The sequence below is a fragment of the Hyaena hyaena genome, unplaced genomic scaffold (genome assembly GCF_003009895.1).
Source record: "Hyaena hyaena isolate Hyena2069 unplaced genomic scaffold, ASM300989v1 scaffold_291, whole genome shotgun sequence".
NCBI classification, from domain to species: Eukaryota; Metazoa; Chordata; class Mammalia; order Carnivora; family Hyaenidae; genus Hyaena; species Hyaena hyaena.
In genome coordinates this window covers 100,990-114,378 of record NW_024080921.1, presented here as the reverse complement: position 1 = coordinate 114,378, position 13,389 = coordinate 100,990, and the positions used below count along the sequence as shown (strand labels likewise).

Here is a 13,389-nt window from a genome sequence, read left to right as displayed (position 1 = left end):
TGGTTTTTACCACACCAAGCAGTTCTATGATAACAGCTGGGTATCCTATACTTTAACTAAATTCTGACATTATCTACCTGAAGACAGTGTCAGATCCCACAGGTTAAGGAATCAGTTCCACAAGACTGTCTCCCTCCCTCCACCCCCTTTAGATGTCAATCTAAATAAAGTCCAGGTTGTTACCTGTGTATCTGACTGGCTATAACTCAACCCCTCCTCAGGTTCCTACCCCTCCTTCTCAGGTGTGATTAATTTCCTAGAGCCAGTCACAGCATGCAAGAAAACAATTTACTTACTAGATTACCAGTTTGATAGAAAGGATATTAAAGCGTATGAATGAGGGGCATCTGGGTGGCTCAGTCGATTAACTTCAGCTCACGTCATGATCTCACAGTTAATGAGTTCGAGCCCCACATCAGGCTGACAGCTCAACATCTGGAGCCTGCTTCTGATTCTGTGTCTCCCTCTCTCACTTCCCCTCCCCCACTCATGCTCTCACTGTCTCTCTCTCTCTCAAAAATAAATTTAAAAAAATAAAATAAAATAAAAAAATAAAATAATAAAATATATGAATGAATAGCCAGATTAAGAGATAAATAGGACAAGGTACAGAAGGGTCCTGAGCACAAGAGCTTCTGTCCTCATGGATGTATTTTTGTTCACTAATTGGAGGCTCTCTGAACCCCATCTTTTTAGTTTTTTATAGAAGCTTCATTACATAAGCATGACTGATTAAATACTGATCATTGGTGATTGGTTTCACTTCCAGCCCTTTTCTTCTTCCCGAGATTGAGGGTTGTGACTGAAAGTTTGAATGCTTTAATCATGGTTGGTTCCTCTGGTAAGCAGCGCCTTACATAAGGGCTTTGCAAAAGTCACCTCATTAACATAAAGTCAGGTGTGGTTGAAAGGGACTGGTTATGGATAATAAGGTCACTCTTCACCTTTTTGGTTTTGGTGCTATTTCAGGAACCAAGGACAAAAGACCAACTACTATAACAAAAGATACTTTCATTGCTTTGTGCTTAGGAAATTCCAGGTCTTAGGAGCTCTCTGCTAGAAATGAGGACATAGACCAAAAATATGCTTTTATTATAAATCATATCACAGTTTCTTTTAAAAAATCCAAAGCAATCTAAGTTATGATTCTTTGTATATGCCTATACCTCTAACCTAAATTTAATTTTCCCTGATATTCTGAGATTCCAAATAAAGTGCCTTAGTGTTTATCTATTTTTATACATGAGATGGGTCTTTTTAATCTAGATCATGTCCTTCTATTTCTTCAAAACTTCAATGATTTTTTTCCTTTCTCTTTCCTTTTGCCTTCTCCTATTCTCCAAATGTTGGGCCTCCTAGATTGGTCGCTAATTTCTTACCTTTTCTTTCCTACTTTCTGTCTATTTATTTATTTATTTTTTGTTTTACTTTCTGTGAGATTTTCTCAACTTTATTTTCAGCCACTGTATTGAGATTTCCCTTTTTGCTATCACATTTTTATTTTTCCAAAGTTTGTTTTTATTCCAAAAATTTTTCTTTTAAAAATAATAGTCTATTCTTATTTCATGGATACAGTATTTTATCTCTGATAATCTTTCTTTTTCATCAAAATCATCTTCTTACAGAACCTGTTTCCTACAGGTTGAGGTTTTCTGTTTGCTGACTTTGGGCATGTTATCCATATTAGAGCTTTCCCTAAATCTGCATTAATTCTTGAGTGCTTGATCATATTTAGGAGTGGGAGACTAGAATGCTGAATGAATGCTCTGAATATGTAGGCAGGCCTATTGACTGTGGATGTCACTGTAGGGTGATATGTATGTTTTATTATCTTGTTTACTTGGAGTGATCAGATATATTGGAGATGGAATCTCTAGTCTCTTGACTAGAGGGTAAGGCTTTGGAGAATCAAGTTGGGAGAGAAGACTGGCCGGAAGGGGGTGGGAGGGCCTCAGCACTCAGAATGTTGTGTTAACTCACTCATTCATTTTCAAGGTACTTCTTTCTTCAACTTTGTCCCCAAGCCCAGAGACCTTTTGATTGATCTTTTCTGGAGAAAAAACCTCCAGTCTTCTGCCAGCACTGGGGGTGGGAGCAACCACCCAGCAACACAGAATAAGGAAAGATTTAGAGTTCTAACTCCTTTTAAAACATTTTCCAAACAAAGTAAATCTAAATGTGCCCCTTTACCCAGAGTTAGGCCACACTCAAGGTTAAGGGCACAAGGTTAAGGCTGTCAAGGGGCCCAAGACTTCAGACACCAGCTGCAAACTCAGGGGTCCCCAGGCTATCCTCACTTCAAAACAGCTGATTATAAATTAAGGGATCCTCACAGACTCCTTCAGATTTGATAATGTGATAGATCAACTCACAGAACTCAGAAAAACACTATGCTTGTGATTACAAAATTTTTATAGCAAAATAATATAAATCAAAATCATCCAAAGAAGAAATAGATAGGGTGGAATCTGAGACTGAGAAAGTTCCAACTGCAAAATCTCCACATCCTCAGATAATCTTTCTTTTTCTTGAATTACAAGAAGGATGTAATCTTGAATTACACCCTTGTCATTAATGTGTGACAATACTCATGGAGTATTAACAACTCAGGAAGTTTCCTTGAGCTTCAGTGTCTATAGTTTGTATTGGTGCTTCATTACTTGTACATGTTTGATTGGATGATAGCCCTGGTGGTTGCCCAAGGCCCGAATTCCCTAACCACATGGTCGGTCTTTCTGTCTGACCAGCCGCCATCATGAGTCACCTTGTTGACGTAAACTGTCAGGTGTGCTCTGAGGGACCCACAATAAATAACAAAAATACTCCTACCATCCTGGAAATTTCAAGGTGCAGAAGTTACCTGCTAGGAGTCAGGACAAAGGCCAGACTTCTCTTTTTGTAAAGTTAATTTTTCTGTCTACCCTCTTCCTTCTCTACTTCCAGAGGTACCTGGTTCTACCAATTCCAAAATGCTTAATGGATTCTGAAGTAAAATCCGTTTGGTTCTTTGTTTTCTGTTCTTCTCATTTAGGCATTTCTTTTTTTTTTTTTTTAATTTTTTTTAAGTTTCTGAGAGAGATAAAGAGAGAGAGAGAGAGAGCATGAGCAGGGGAGGGTCAGAAAGAGGGAGACACAGAATCTGAAACAGGCTCCAGGCTCTGAGCTAGCTGTCGGCACAGAGCCTGACGTGGGGCTCAAACCCACGAACCGTGAGATCATGACCTGAGCCAAAGCTGGACACTCAACCGACTGAACCACCCAGGTGCCCCTGTTCTTCTCATTTAAGATTTAGCTTTCTTGAGTCAGCTGCAGCATTTATCACTTGTTCATATAATTTTTAGTTTCCCAAAAGATTGTTGTTTTTCCTCCCATTCTTGAAGGTGTATTCTAAAAAAAGAATTCCCCCCCCCCCCCGCAATAGTCCCTCTGCAGTGGTGTTAGTGGGATTTCTGGTGGAAGCCGAATTAGATACATATATTCAGTTTGCTATCTCTAACCAGAAGTCACCCAGCACTCTCACTTTATTTGTCAGTAGCAACTTCTAGTAGAATACCTATTACCACCAAATAAATAAACACTGAGTTAGCAAACACTTGTATGTTGCTGCATTAATACAGATAACTAATTTAGACCTCAGAATCTTTAAAGATGACTGTTCCTGTAAGGCTCATTTCCTTTCTACTTTACATAATGAGGTCGCAAAAGATAAATAGCCTCTTATCACTTACTGACTGCAGATGAAAATATAGGAATAGAAAAGGATCTTTTAACTTCAATGTTATCTATTTTTACAATGTTTGAATTAATAAAAATTAATTTTTAATTAATTTAAAAATAATTTTAGAACAGGAAAAAGTAAAAACATTGCATAAAATAATCCTTAAAAAATTTCCACTTCACATCTATGATACTAGGGTTAATGGAACACTAAAAATGGAGAATTCTTTTTATATTTAATGAAGTAGGTAGGACAGAGCACAGAACTCCTTTAATTACTCTGATCTGAAAGTCAGATTTGTGGGCTTCCTTTCTTTCTCTTTTTCTCTCCCTTGCATTCTCTTTTCTGGACAAGAAAGAGGCTTTTAAGGTTACATTTTATATTAATGAAGTCTACCTGGAAAAGAGGTTGTTGGCCCTCTCATAATGCTGATTTCTCATTTCATTTTCTTGGTAAATAAGAGTAGATTCACTAATTTTCCTATCCCATTTTAGAATACAGCTGCAATCATATTTCTCTTCTTTACAATCTTTTTCAAGTTTCTGCTCCCTGTGAGATTCATTCCAAACTCCTCTATAGCATGGCCTTGGCAGTACTCTTATATTATGCCTACAATTTACCTTGTAGCCTTGTCTGTTTCTGGTACCCATCAATCTCCCATTTGTTCTCAGTGCTGAGTTATTTGTTGAGTCTCCTAACTTTTTGGTGTTAAGGCATTCTCTCAGGCTGGAATTCTTTTCCCACTTCCCTTCTATCCCTGCCCATCTAAATTATACCTGTTTTTACAAGCCTATCTCAAATGTTACCTTATCCAGAAAATATTCCTTCTTATTTCTTTCTCCTTTCAGGATTAATCCCAATCCACTGGGGCCTCACAGGGCTCTGTTTGCCCACATCCTGCTTGTATAATAGGTATCAGTGGGTGAGTGTGTGTGTGTGGGGGGGGGCAGTGGAGGGAGGTACATTGTCCCTATTATAATTTCCTTGAGGGCAAATATGATGAGTCATATATATATACATAACACCTTACATAAAGTTGATTCTCAGTTCTTTCTGTTAATCGCACTGACGAGAGCAGCAATTGTGTAGATTATGTATTAATGTTTTACAAATCCATTTCCTCTCAAGACATTTTCTTGAACAACAGAAAGTAGCTGCCTAATGCTTAAAGATAATTATTAGCAACTTGGGATGAGAGTAAGAAATATGAACATTCATCACTGAATCCAGGTCCACACATTCATGAGCATGGGGACCATTTGCAGCTGACCGGTTGATGCAGCCAAGTGAATCTCTGAGTGACAAGAGACTATTGCTGTGGTTGGGGAAAAAAACCACAGGAGGCATGATGACTACACAAGTCAGTCTGGGTGTCCCTGCCACAGGAGAAGGCTTTGATAGTCAGAGTGGAGGGCTGGAGAGTAGGAAGAGAAGTCAAGGAAGGAAGATGGTTTGATGGAGTGTGTTATGGCTGATGGAAGACCCTATGCTCTGGGTGAGGGAGTTAGCCATGATTGAAGGGAGATTGGGAAAGGTCTCTGTGTGACTAGCAGGATATAATCAATCATCTGCCTGGGGACACAGTTGGGCACAGAGGACATATTAAAGAGGAAAAAAGAGAGTGAAGAAACAGCAGTGATAACACCTAGAAAATCGTTTTAATTGTAGAAATCTGTCAGGGACCCATGATTTACAGGTCATTGCCCCATTCCCTCCCTCCAAAGTCCTTCTCACGGATATCCTATCCGCTTGCAGGCTGTTCTGTTATGGCAGGAGGATTAGAAAGTAAGACTAATCTGGGGTTATGGTAGTGATCTCACTAAACCTTGTTACTCCAGGTGAGTGCTGCAGGGCTTGGGGCCAGGAAGAGGGCCAAGGAGGAGGAGGAAGCAGACAGCGATTATGGAAACTTCCTTAGGAGCATCTTACAAAAAACACTCTCGCCTCCCCCCCCCCCCCAAGAACAAATCTAACAACACTTGGCAGGAACCTTTAGGCTCTCATCTTTAAGATCTTAGAGCCCTTTAAAGTCTCCTAATGCTTCACCTTACAAGAGGCCAGGAAGGTACACAGGCAGCAAGATTTAAAACCAGATGATGAATTAGAGCCTCATTTGTCTAGGTAGGCCATGACATTTAATTCAGCCATTTATTAAAGCTGTTTTTGTGTTTTCTTCACAGAGTTTGATTCTAGAATGCTGAAACCAGATACAGGGTACACCTCTTACATTTATTTCTTTTTCCTTAATGCAGTCAAAGCATGAGAGCTTAACCTTGGACAGAAAAAGAAAACATTCCAGTGGAAATTTTTTTTCCTTTCAAAATTCAGTGTCTCTACGAATAGGATTTGTGACAGATGATTATGAGAACATGAAAGGGATGAAATGAAGAGGGAGGAACAAAGATACTCAGTGATGCCGAACATAATTTTCTCTGCTCAGTTTTGTAACATGTGCTTAGTAGCAAGCATATCTGTTAATTTGGCCAGAATTATGCTTTCGTCTCTCACTTGTTTTTAGGGAATAGGCAGAGCACAGAAAGATTGAGGGTAAGTATTTTGGTTTGAGTTGATGGTAAAACTGCCTCTCAAACGATACACAGGATGATGTTCCTTACTTGGAAAGAGCAGTTTCCTTCTAAGAAAGGAAAGGGTGCTTGACCCTATTCCACTCAGATTGGCTTTGTCAGCTGGTTAGGTTAATGTGGTACTATTAATTTATTTATAGATTTATTAATTTATTCTGCCTTAGGATTGCTCAGTTTTTAGGATATGCATAGTCTTGGTTCTTCTGAACTGTGACTGGATGTGCTCTGTCCACCCAAACACTCTCTTCCATAGTGATCCTTGTTTTGGCAACTGTCTCCTTTTTCTCTGCTCACTTATCACGGCTTGTTTGCAAAAGACCTAACTGTAACTGCACAGGCCTGGAGTTTATACATTAGCTTCCAAATAGGGACAGGAGAGTAGCCTTCTCTTTGTAGGAGATTTGGGCTACTAAGGACATATGAAGCTGGTGCCCTGCAGACTCACCTATGTCCTGCTGGCATGGAGCAGGCCTGACACCAACCTTTATCTTATTTGGCCACAGGGAGAGAACCCGAGGGGGGTGGAGAAGGAGGAGCCAGACGCTTAATCCTGAAGGACCTTTAGGGACAAAAGCATTTACAGTGAGTACATACAACAGATTTCTGGCTTTTCTGTTCTTTTATTTAAGAGAGAAAAATTACTAGAGAAGGGAAAAAGAGGTGGGCAGATTTGATGGCTGTGTGGCTGCATTTTTTGGTCTCCTGGCTTGGTAGAAGAACACTCTCTGGTTGAAATGTGTCTTATTCAAGTCGGATGCATTCTGCTAACGTCAGGTTTCAGCTAAAAACTTGTGGACTGTCAGGAAGATAGCAGAACGGGTCAGTGCCAGTAAGCAATTCGTGGCATGTTTCTTCTCTTGCTATAGGATGATAAATAGAGTATAGTGGGAAAAGCCCTCCCACATATAAAAAAAAAAAAAGCTTTTAAATCTTTACTGCTTGCGCTTTTGCACTTTAAATGTTGAATCTTCTTTGGGTTTATGGAAAGTAAAGGATTTGATTTATGTTATTTTTAACAGCAGCTGGGATAAAGGTGGTATTATCTCTAATGCTGGAGAGGTGGCCACAGATAAGCCCTTGATGGGGGAAGGGAAGGGGAAGTCTTTGGTTTCCAAAAAGCTGGTTGATCACTCCTGTCACACATGCATCTTTGGAACCTGAGTGGGTGGGTGGACACCTGTGCATATTTGGGTCATTGTTTTCATCTACATCATCAGTTGCCTACTGGCTTTTTAAAAATGTTTTTCTGTGCCTGGAAAGGAATCTCATTTCAAGATACCTCGTAAAGAAAGAATATAAAACTTATGGTATCTAGAAGAACATATAATAGGCCTGTGCTGAATTTCCTACTATTTGCATTCAAATGGAGTAATTAATTCAATGGGAAAGCAAGCTTGAATAGGCATGATAGGGGCAGGAAAAATATACATAAAAGTTGTTACTATAGGTCTCTACAATGTGTAGCAGTTTTCCTTTAAATTACAAATTTATCTTTGAAATCAGATGTGATTTTGTGAACATCAAAAATAGAGATTGGTTATCCATGGGGGGCACATTAAATATGAGCTACTAAAACTGAAATATAAATGTTTATAGTAATTAATTTGTATGAAAATGGATAATTAATCAATTTTATGCTGCTTTCCAGGCTTCCTATGCTGTTACAACACAGGCAGTATTCCTTTCCCAGTGGCAAAGTAGATGAGACGGAAAATAGACAGAAATTGAAATAAAACTTGAGCAGATTCCTGCTTTGCTTTACTTTCTCTGAGATACTGAAGTTCTCTTGCTTCCCGTCTGGTCCGTTAAATATGGAAACATTACATCCAGGCTGAAATTTTATAGACACAGGAAAATTTTGCTTTGTGGCTTGAATGTTAGGTTTCCTTAGCCTTTACTCATGTGTGATGAACCCAGCTACATTTTTGTTTAATGTTTTTATTTTATTCTGTGTGTCCTCTACATATACAACCACAGCTCTGCTGTCAGTCTCTTTCATTTCAAACCCTAAGAGGAGAACATCTCCCATATGTGCTTCTCTGGGAAGAATTTGCAACACAAAATGTGTTAATGATGATTTATAAAATACATTTGCATGGTAATACTTTATTTCATTCCATTAAGGAGGACAAACCTATTGATGCTGTTCATGTGCTTTGGTAAAATGGAGGGCCAGCACTTGGTATCTATACACTCTCAGTATAGACAGGATGCTTCCTACGGCTTTGAAATCTCTAGAAAATAACCCGAGGTAATCACAGATTCTTATGGTCAGATGGGATTTCACTGATCATCTCGTCCAATTTTTGTCATTTTACATAGAAGGAAATTGAGACCCAGAAATGTGGAGCATCTTGTCTCACATAAAACTGCACTGTGTCTGCTTAGTGCACAGCCTGATAGTATCTATGGAAATGTTGTATATTGGAACATAAACTGCTTTGAGCCAATTTTTTGTATGTTCTTTTGTTTACAGTAGGATGTGTATTCCAGAGAAGGCCTTTGTTGATTTAGGAGTTTCAGAGAAAACATAATGACCAAGCATCATTTTTCCATTGTGCAGGGCTCTTAGGAGAGATCTGGGGTTGAGTGTGTGAATGGGTGTGTAGGTGTGGCTGAAACAGTTCATCGTACACTACCCTGGCATTTAGTTTTCTGATTTGGGTGAGTCTGGTTTCTTTTTTCTTTTTTCTTTCTTATACTTTTTATTTATTTTTGAAACAGAGAGAGACAGAGCATGAGCAGGGGAGGGGCAGAGAGAAAGTGAGATGCAGAATCTGAAACAGGCTCCAGGCTCTGAGCTGCCTGCACAGAACCTGATGGGGGGCTCAAACCCATGAACCGTGAGATTATGACCTGAGCCAAAGTTGGATGCTTAACTGACTGAGCCACCCAGGTGCCCTGGGTGAGTCTGGTTTCTTCGAAGAGGTAACAACCACTGTGACACCAATGTCTTCTTCATTTATCACCAGTTCTGTGAACTTCCATTGGAAGCCTTTATTAACCTTTGTGTATCAGATTCCTTTTGGGATTGTGATTCTAAACAAATCCCCCAGAAAGCAGTGAATTGATTAAAAATTTGAAAGTGCTTTGGGAAATCAGAACCAGAGCCTGTCTGAGGCTAGGGTATGAATAAGTAGTATAATACTCACTCTTCCTGGACTTTTATTGCCCTGGAGTTTTGATCTCTCTCTCTCTCTCTCTTTCTATAATAGCCAGGTCTAGGGGTGCCCCTGTGGTTCAGCCAGTTAAGCTTCTGACTTCGGCTCAGGTTATGATCTCATGGTTAGTGAGTTCGAGCCCAGTATCAGGCTCTGTGCTGACAGCTCATAGCCTGAAGCTTGCTTCGGATTCTGTGTCTCCCTGTCTGTCTGCCCCTCCCCTGCTTGCACTCTGTTTTCATCACTCTCAAAATAAATAAACATTTAAAAAATTCTTTAGAAAAATTAACCAAGTCTAGTAAGGTTTTAAAAATTGTATTCAAGGGTGGTTAAAACTGTGGGGAATGGATTTCTCTCTCTTGCAATTAGGTGGAGAAAGCTTTTGAATTGAAGCTTAAAACCACTTTCTAAGGCAGGTACCAAAGTGATAAACCTACCTTATGACACAGTATTTTATTTTTGCAAATAACTTTGGTTTCAAAAATTCATCCATAAACTTGCTTATCATTTAATTTAAAATTTAAATGTTCAAGAAATTGGGAGGGGGCACTGAAGTGCAGTGTTGGAAGGTTTCTGAAATAATATGTCATAGGAATAACTTATTCTTAAGGTTTTTTTTCAGTTCAATAAGTCTTTTCATTCTCTGTGCCCGTTTTTACTTGGGAAGTTACATGTTCCTGATCAAAATGGGAGCTTTCTTGATTTTCTTCCCTCTACTTTTGTAGGTAAAATAATTTTGCTATTGTTACTAGGTGAATATTAAGAACCTAAAGAAATAGGAGTGCCTGGGTGACTCAGTCAGTTATGCGTCTGACTTCAGCTTAGGTCATGATCTCATGGTTGGTGGGTTTGAGCCCTGTGTCGGGCTCTGTGCTGACAGCTCAGAGCCTGGAGCCTGATTCAGATTCTCTGTCTCCCTTTCTTCTGACCCTCCCCTGCTCACGCTATCTCTCTCTCTCAGAAGTAAATAAAATATTTTTAAAAAATTAAAAAAAAAGAATTTAAAGAAATATAGGCTAATTTCTGGCAATCACATTTAATTTCATATTTTGTTCAACCACCTTTCATCTTTGGGGTGACTTCAGCTCTAGTCATGATCTTGTGGTTTGGTTCATGAGTCTGAGCCCCCCATTGGATTCTCCGCTGTCAGCAGGGAGCCCTGTTGGGTCATCTGCCCCCCTCTCTCTGTCTCTGTCCCTTACCTACTTAAACTCTCTCTCTCAAAAGTAAATGAACATTAAAAAATATTTTTTAAAAAGGAAAAAGAAACTCACTACCTTGAGTAGAAGCTGCTTCTGAAACTAAAAATAATATCTATTTGAAATATTTTGGGGCGCCTGGATGGCTTAGTCGGTTAAGCGTCCGACTTTTGCTTAGGTCATGATCTCGCNAGCCTGGAGCCTGTTTCAGTCTGTGACTCCCTCTCTCTCTGACCCTCCCCTGCTCACGCTGTCTCTCTCTCTCTCTCTCCTAGAAATAATAAAAAAAAGAGAAATGTTTAGAGTACAAGATCCTAAACATTGTCATTTTATGCTAGACTAATGCTAGAAGAAAGATAAATTAAGTAGCTTAGATTATTATATTAGTAAGCTAGATTGCTAATAAGCTTATCAACTTTACCTTAAAAGACAACTTTACTTTATTATGACTTACACTTATATTATTTTAAACGTAGTTAGTTAACATCTTAATGTTATATGTGTTTAAGAGCAATTTATTACTCTTGAAATTCTAGAAGCCTTTAAAAATTTCAATATAACCCAAAATTAATATAATTTAAGATGATAGTTAATTCGTATTTTGTATATACTAATCCCTGATTTATACTTTTTGGCAAAGTATAGTTTGGAATTACTACATGATATCTATTTATCTAACATATTGTAGAAAGGAGCAACCTCTCCTGAATTCAGCATAGTTGCTTTTGTTGATTAGAACATGTTCCCTCTCTAGTTATCCCAGGTAGTCAATGTATTGGTTATAATAGCCAAGATGATACTTAGGTGCTTGAGGTAGAAAAGCCCCAAATAACAGAGGCTAAAATAAGATAGAAGTTTGTTTTTCTTTCAGTAAAAGAAGTTTAGGGCAGCAGTCTAGGACGGATACAGTAGCTCCTTGTTATCTGGTGGGTTCCATGTTCCTACCACTTTGCTCTACTGTCCTCTACTACCATACCCAAATGCATCTCCTGGTCTGAAACAGCAACTGGAACTCTGGCCATCAAGTCCACATTACAGGCTAGAAGCAGAGGGAGAAGGAAAAGGGCAGAAAGGAGGCCCCTCCTTAATTAAGTTGGCTCTCTTGAAGCAGTTCTCCCAGACATTCATTTAAACCTCATTGGTCAGAACTTAGCCACATGTACATACCTTGCTGTGATGGAGATAGGGAATGTAGTTGTAAAATCTTGGCAGGAATATGCACAGCTGAAAAGCAGGATTTTATTAGTAAGGAATGAGGAGATAGATGATGGATGGTGGGGGTAGGCAGTACCACATGGTTTTGTGTTCCTGTTATATGCTGGGTCTTGGAGCTACTATGTAGAAACTCACAACACCTCCTTCTGTTTTTGCCATGAGCTATGGTTTCTTAATTTAGAAATCTGGCTTAATTTAGAAATCCTGTTTCTGCTGCGAAGTATGATTTCTTTATTTGGCAATCTTGTCTGACTCTTGCTTTCTTCTTTCCTCTTGCATTTCAGCTGTTTTGGAAAGAAGTAAGGTTTAGACTTCTCCATGTTAACCATGAGTGTGACACTTTCCCCACTGAGGTCACAGGACCTGGATCCCATGGCTACTGATGCTTCACCCATGGCCATCAACTTGACGCCAACTGTGGAGCAGGGTGAGGGAGAAGAGGCAATGAAGGATATGGATTCTGACCAGCAGTATGAAAAGCCACCCCCATTGCATACAGGGGCTGACTGGAAGATTGTCCTCCATTTACCTGAAATTGAGACCTGGCTCCGGATGACCTCAGAGAGGGTCCGTGACCTAACCTATTCAGTCCAGCAGGACTCAGACAGCAAGCATGTGGATGTGCATCTAGTTCAACTAAAGGTAAGGAAGGTCTCTGGACTTGGGTCCATTCTAGACAGAAGTCTGAAAGAGGCCGTAGCACCTGGAGCCTGAATTCTGTAACTTGCAATGAGGAAACGTCCGGGAAGAAAAACAGAATAGGGGGTTCAATACACATGGGCAGAATTCATTCTTTCCTGGTTTTAATACATGGGTTGGTTATCTGGAACCAAAGTGATCTTAGGGGCTAATGCAGACAGGTGGGGGAAAGAGAAGGGTATTTTGGTGCAGTGTCATAGAAATCAGTTATGAAGAATAAAAGTATTATAAAATGTTTAGTAAGACTCTCACAGGTAAAACATCAAACTGAGCTGTGATTGTGAGTATGTGTATGTGATTATTATCGTCTGTTGCAGTTGATGCCACCTTTGTGGTAAACAGTGGGTTCTGGCATGATGGGGAAGGGCAGCATTCGCCTTTTAGAATGAGTCCTTTCATCCAGGTACAATGCGTCATGCAGAACAAAGGTGCTTTTATCTGAACTCACTCAAGTTCAGATGTTAAAAAATGTCTGTGGCGTCTAGAGTCCTTGAAAAGCCTGACATTTGTTGATCATGAAACAGAGGTGCTAGTAAAGAGTGCTATTAATAGAGATTCTGGCCTCGGTACCCCACCGTACCATGAATCTGGTCCTGTCATAGCCACTTCTCCTATCCAGGTCCCCGAGGCAAACACAGGCTCAGGTTAATGACTAGCAAAGTAAGGCAGATTTATCACCAGTCAGGGCATTGGCCCGAAACCCTAATGTAAATTTCTAGTTAGTTAGATGAGATCCTAAGGAGAATTATTTTACATAAGTGAATTCATCCTAAATGACCTGAAACCAAAGACCAAACAGATTCTTGGATCTT

The 13,389-nt window shown here is 39.5% G+C and overlaps 1 protein-coding gene across 1 annotated transcript in view; it reads left to right on the top strand.

Annotated features, from left to right (window-relative positions):
* Positions 1–13,389, top strand: part of AKAP6 (A-kinase anchoring protein 6) — a gene marked incomplete at its 3' end in the record, with an annotated part of 214,085 nt that overhangs the window by 100,869 nt on the left and 99,827 nt on the right. The window contains exon 2 of the mRNA XM_039247141.1: positions 12,163–12,520. Coding sequence (XP_039103072.1) covers positions 12,197–12,520 — 324 coding nt within the window. The remainder of the gene's footprint in view (positions 1–12,162; positions 12,521–13,389) is intronic.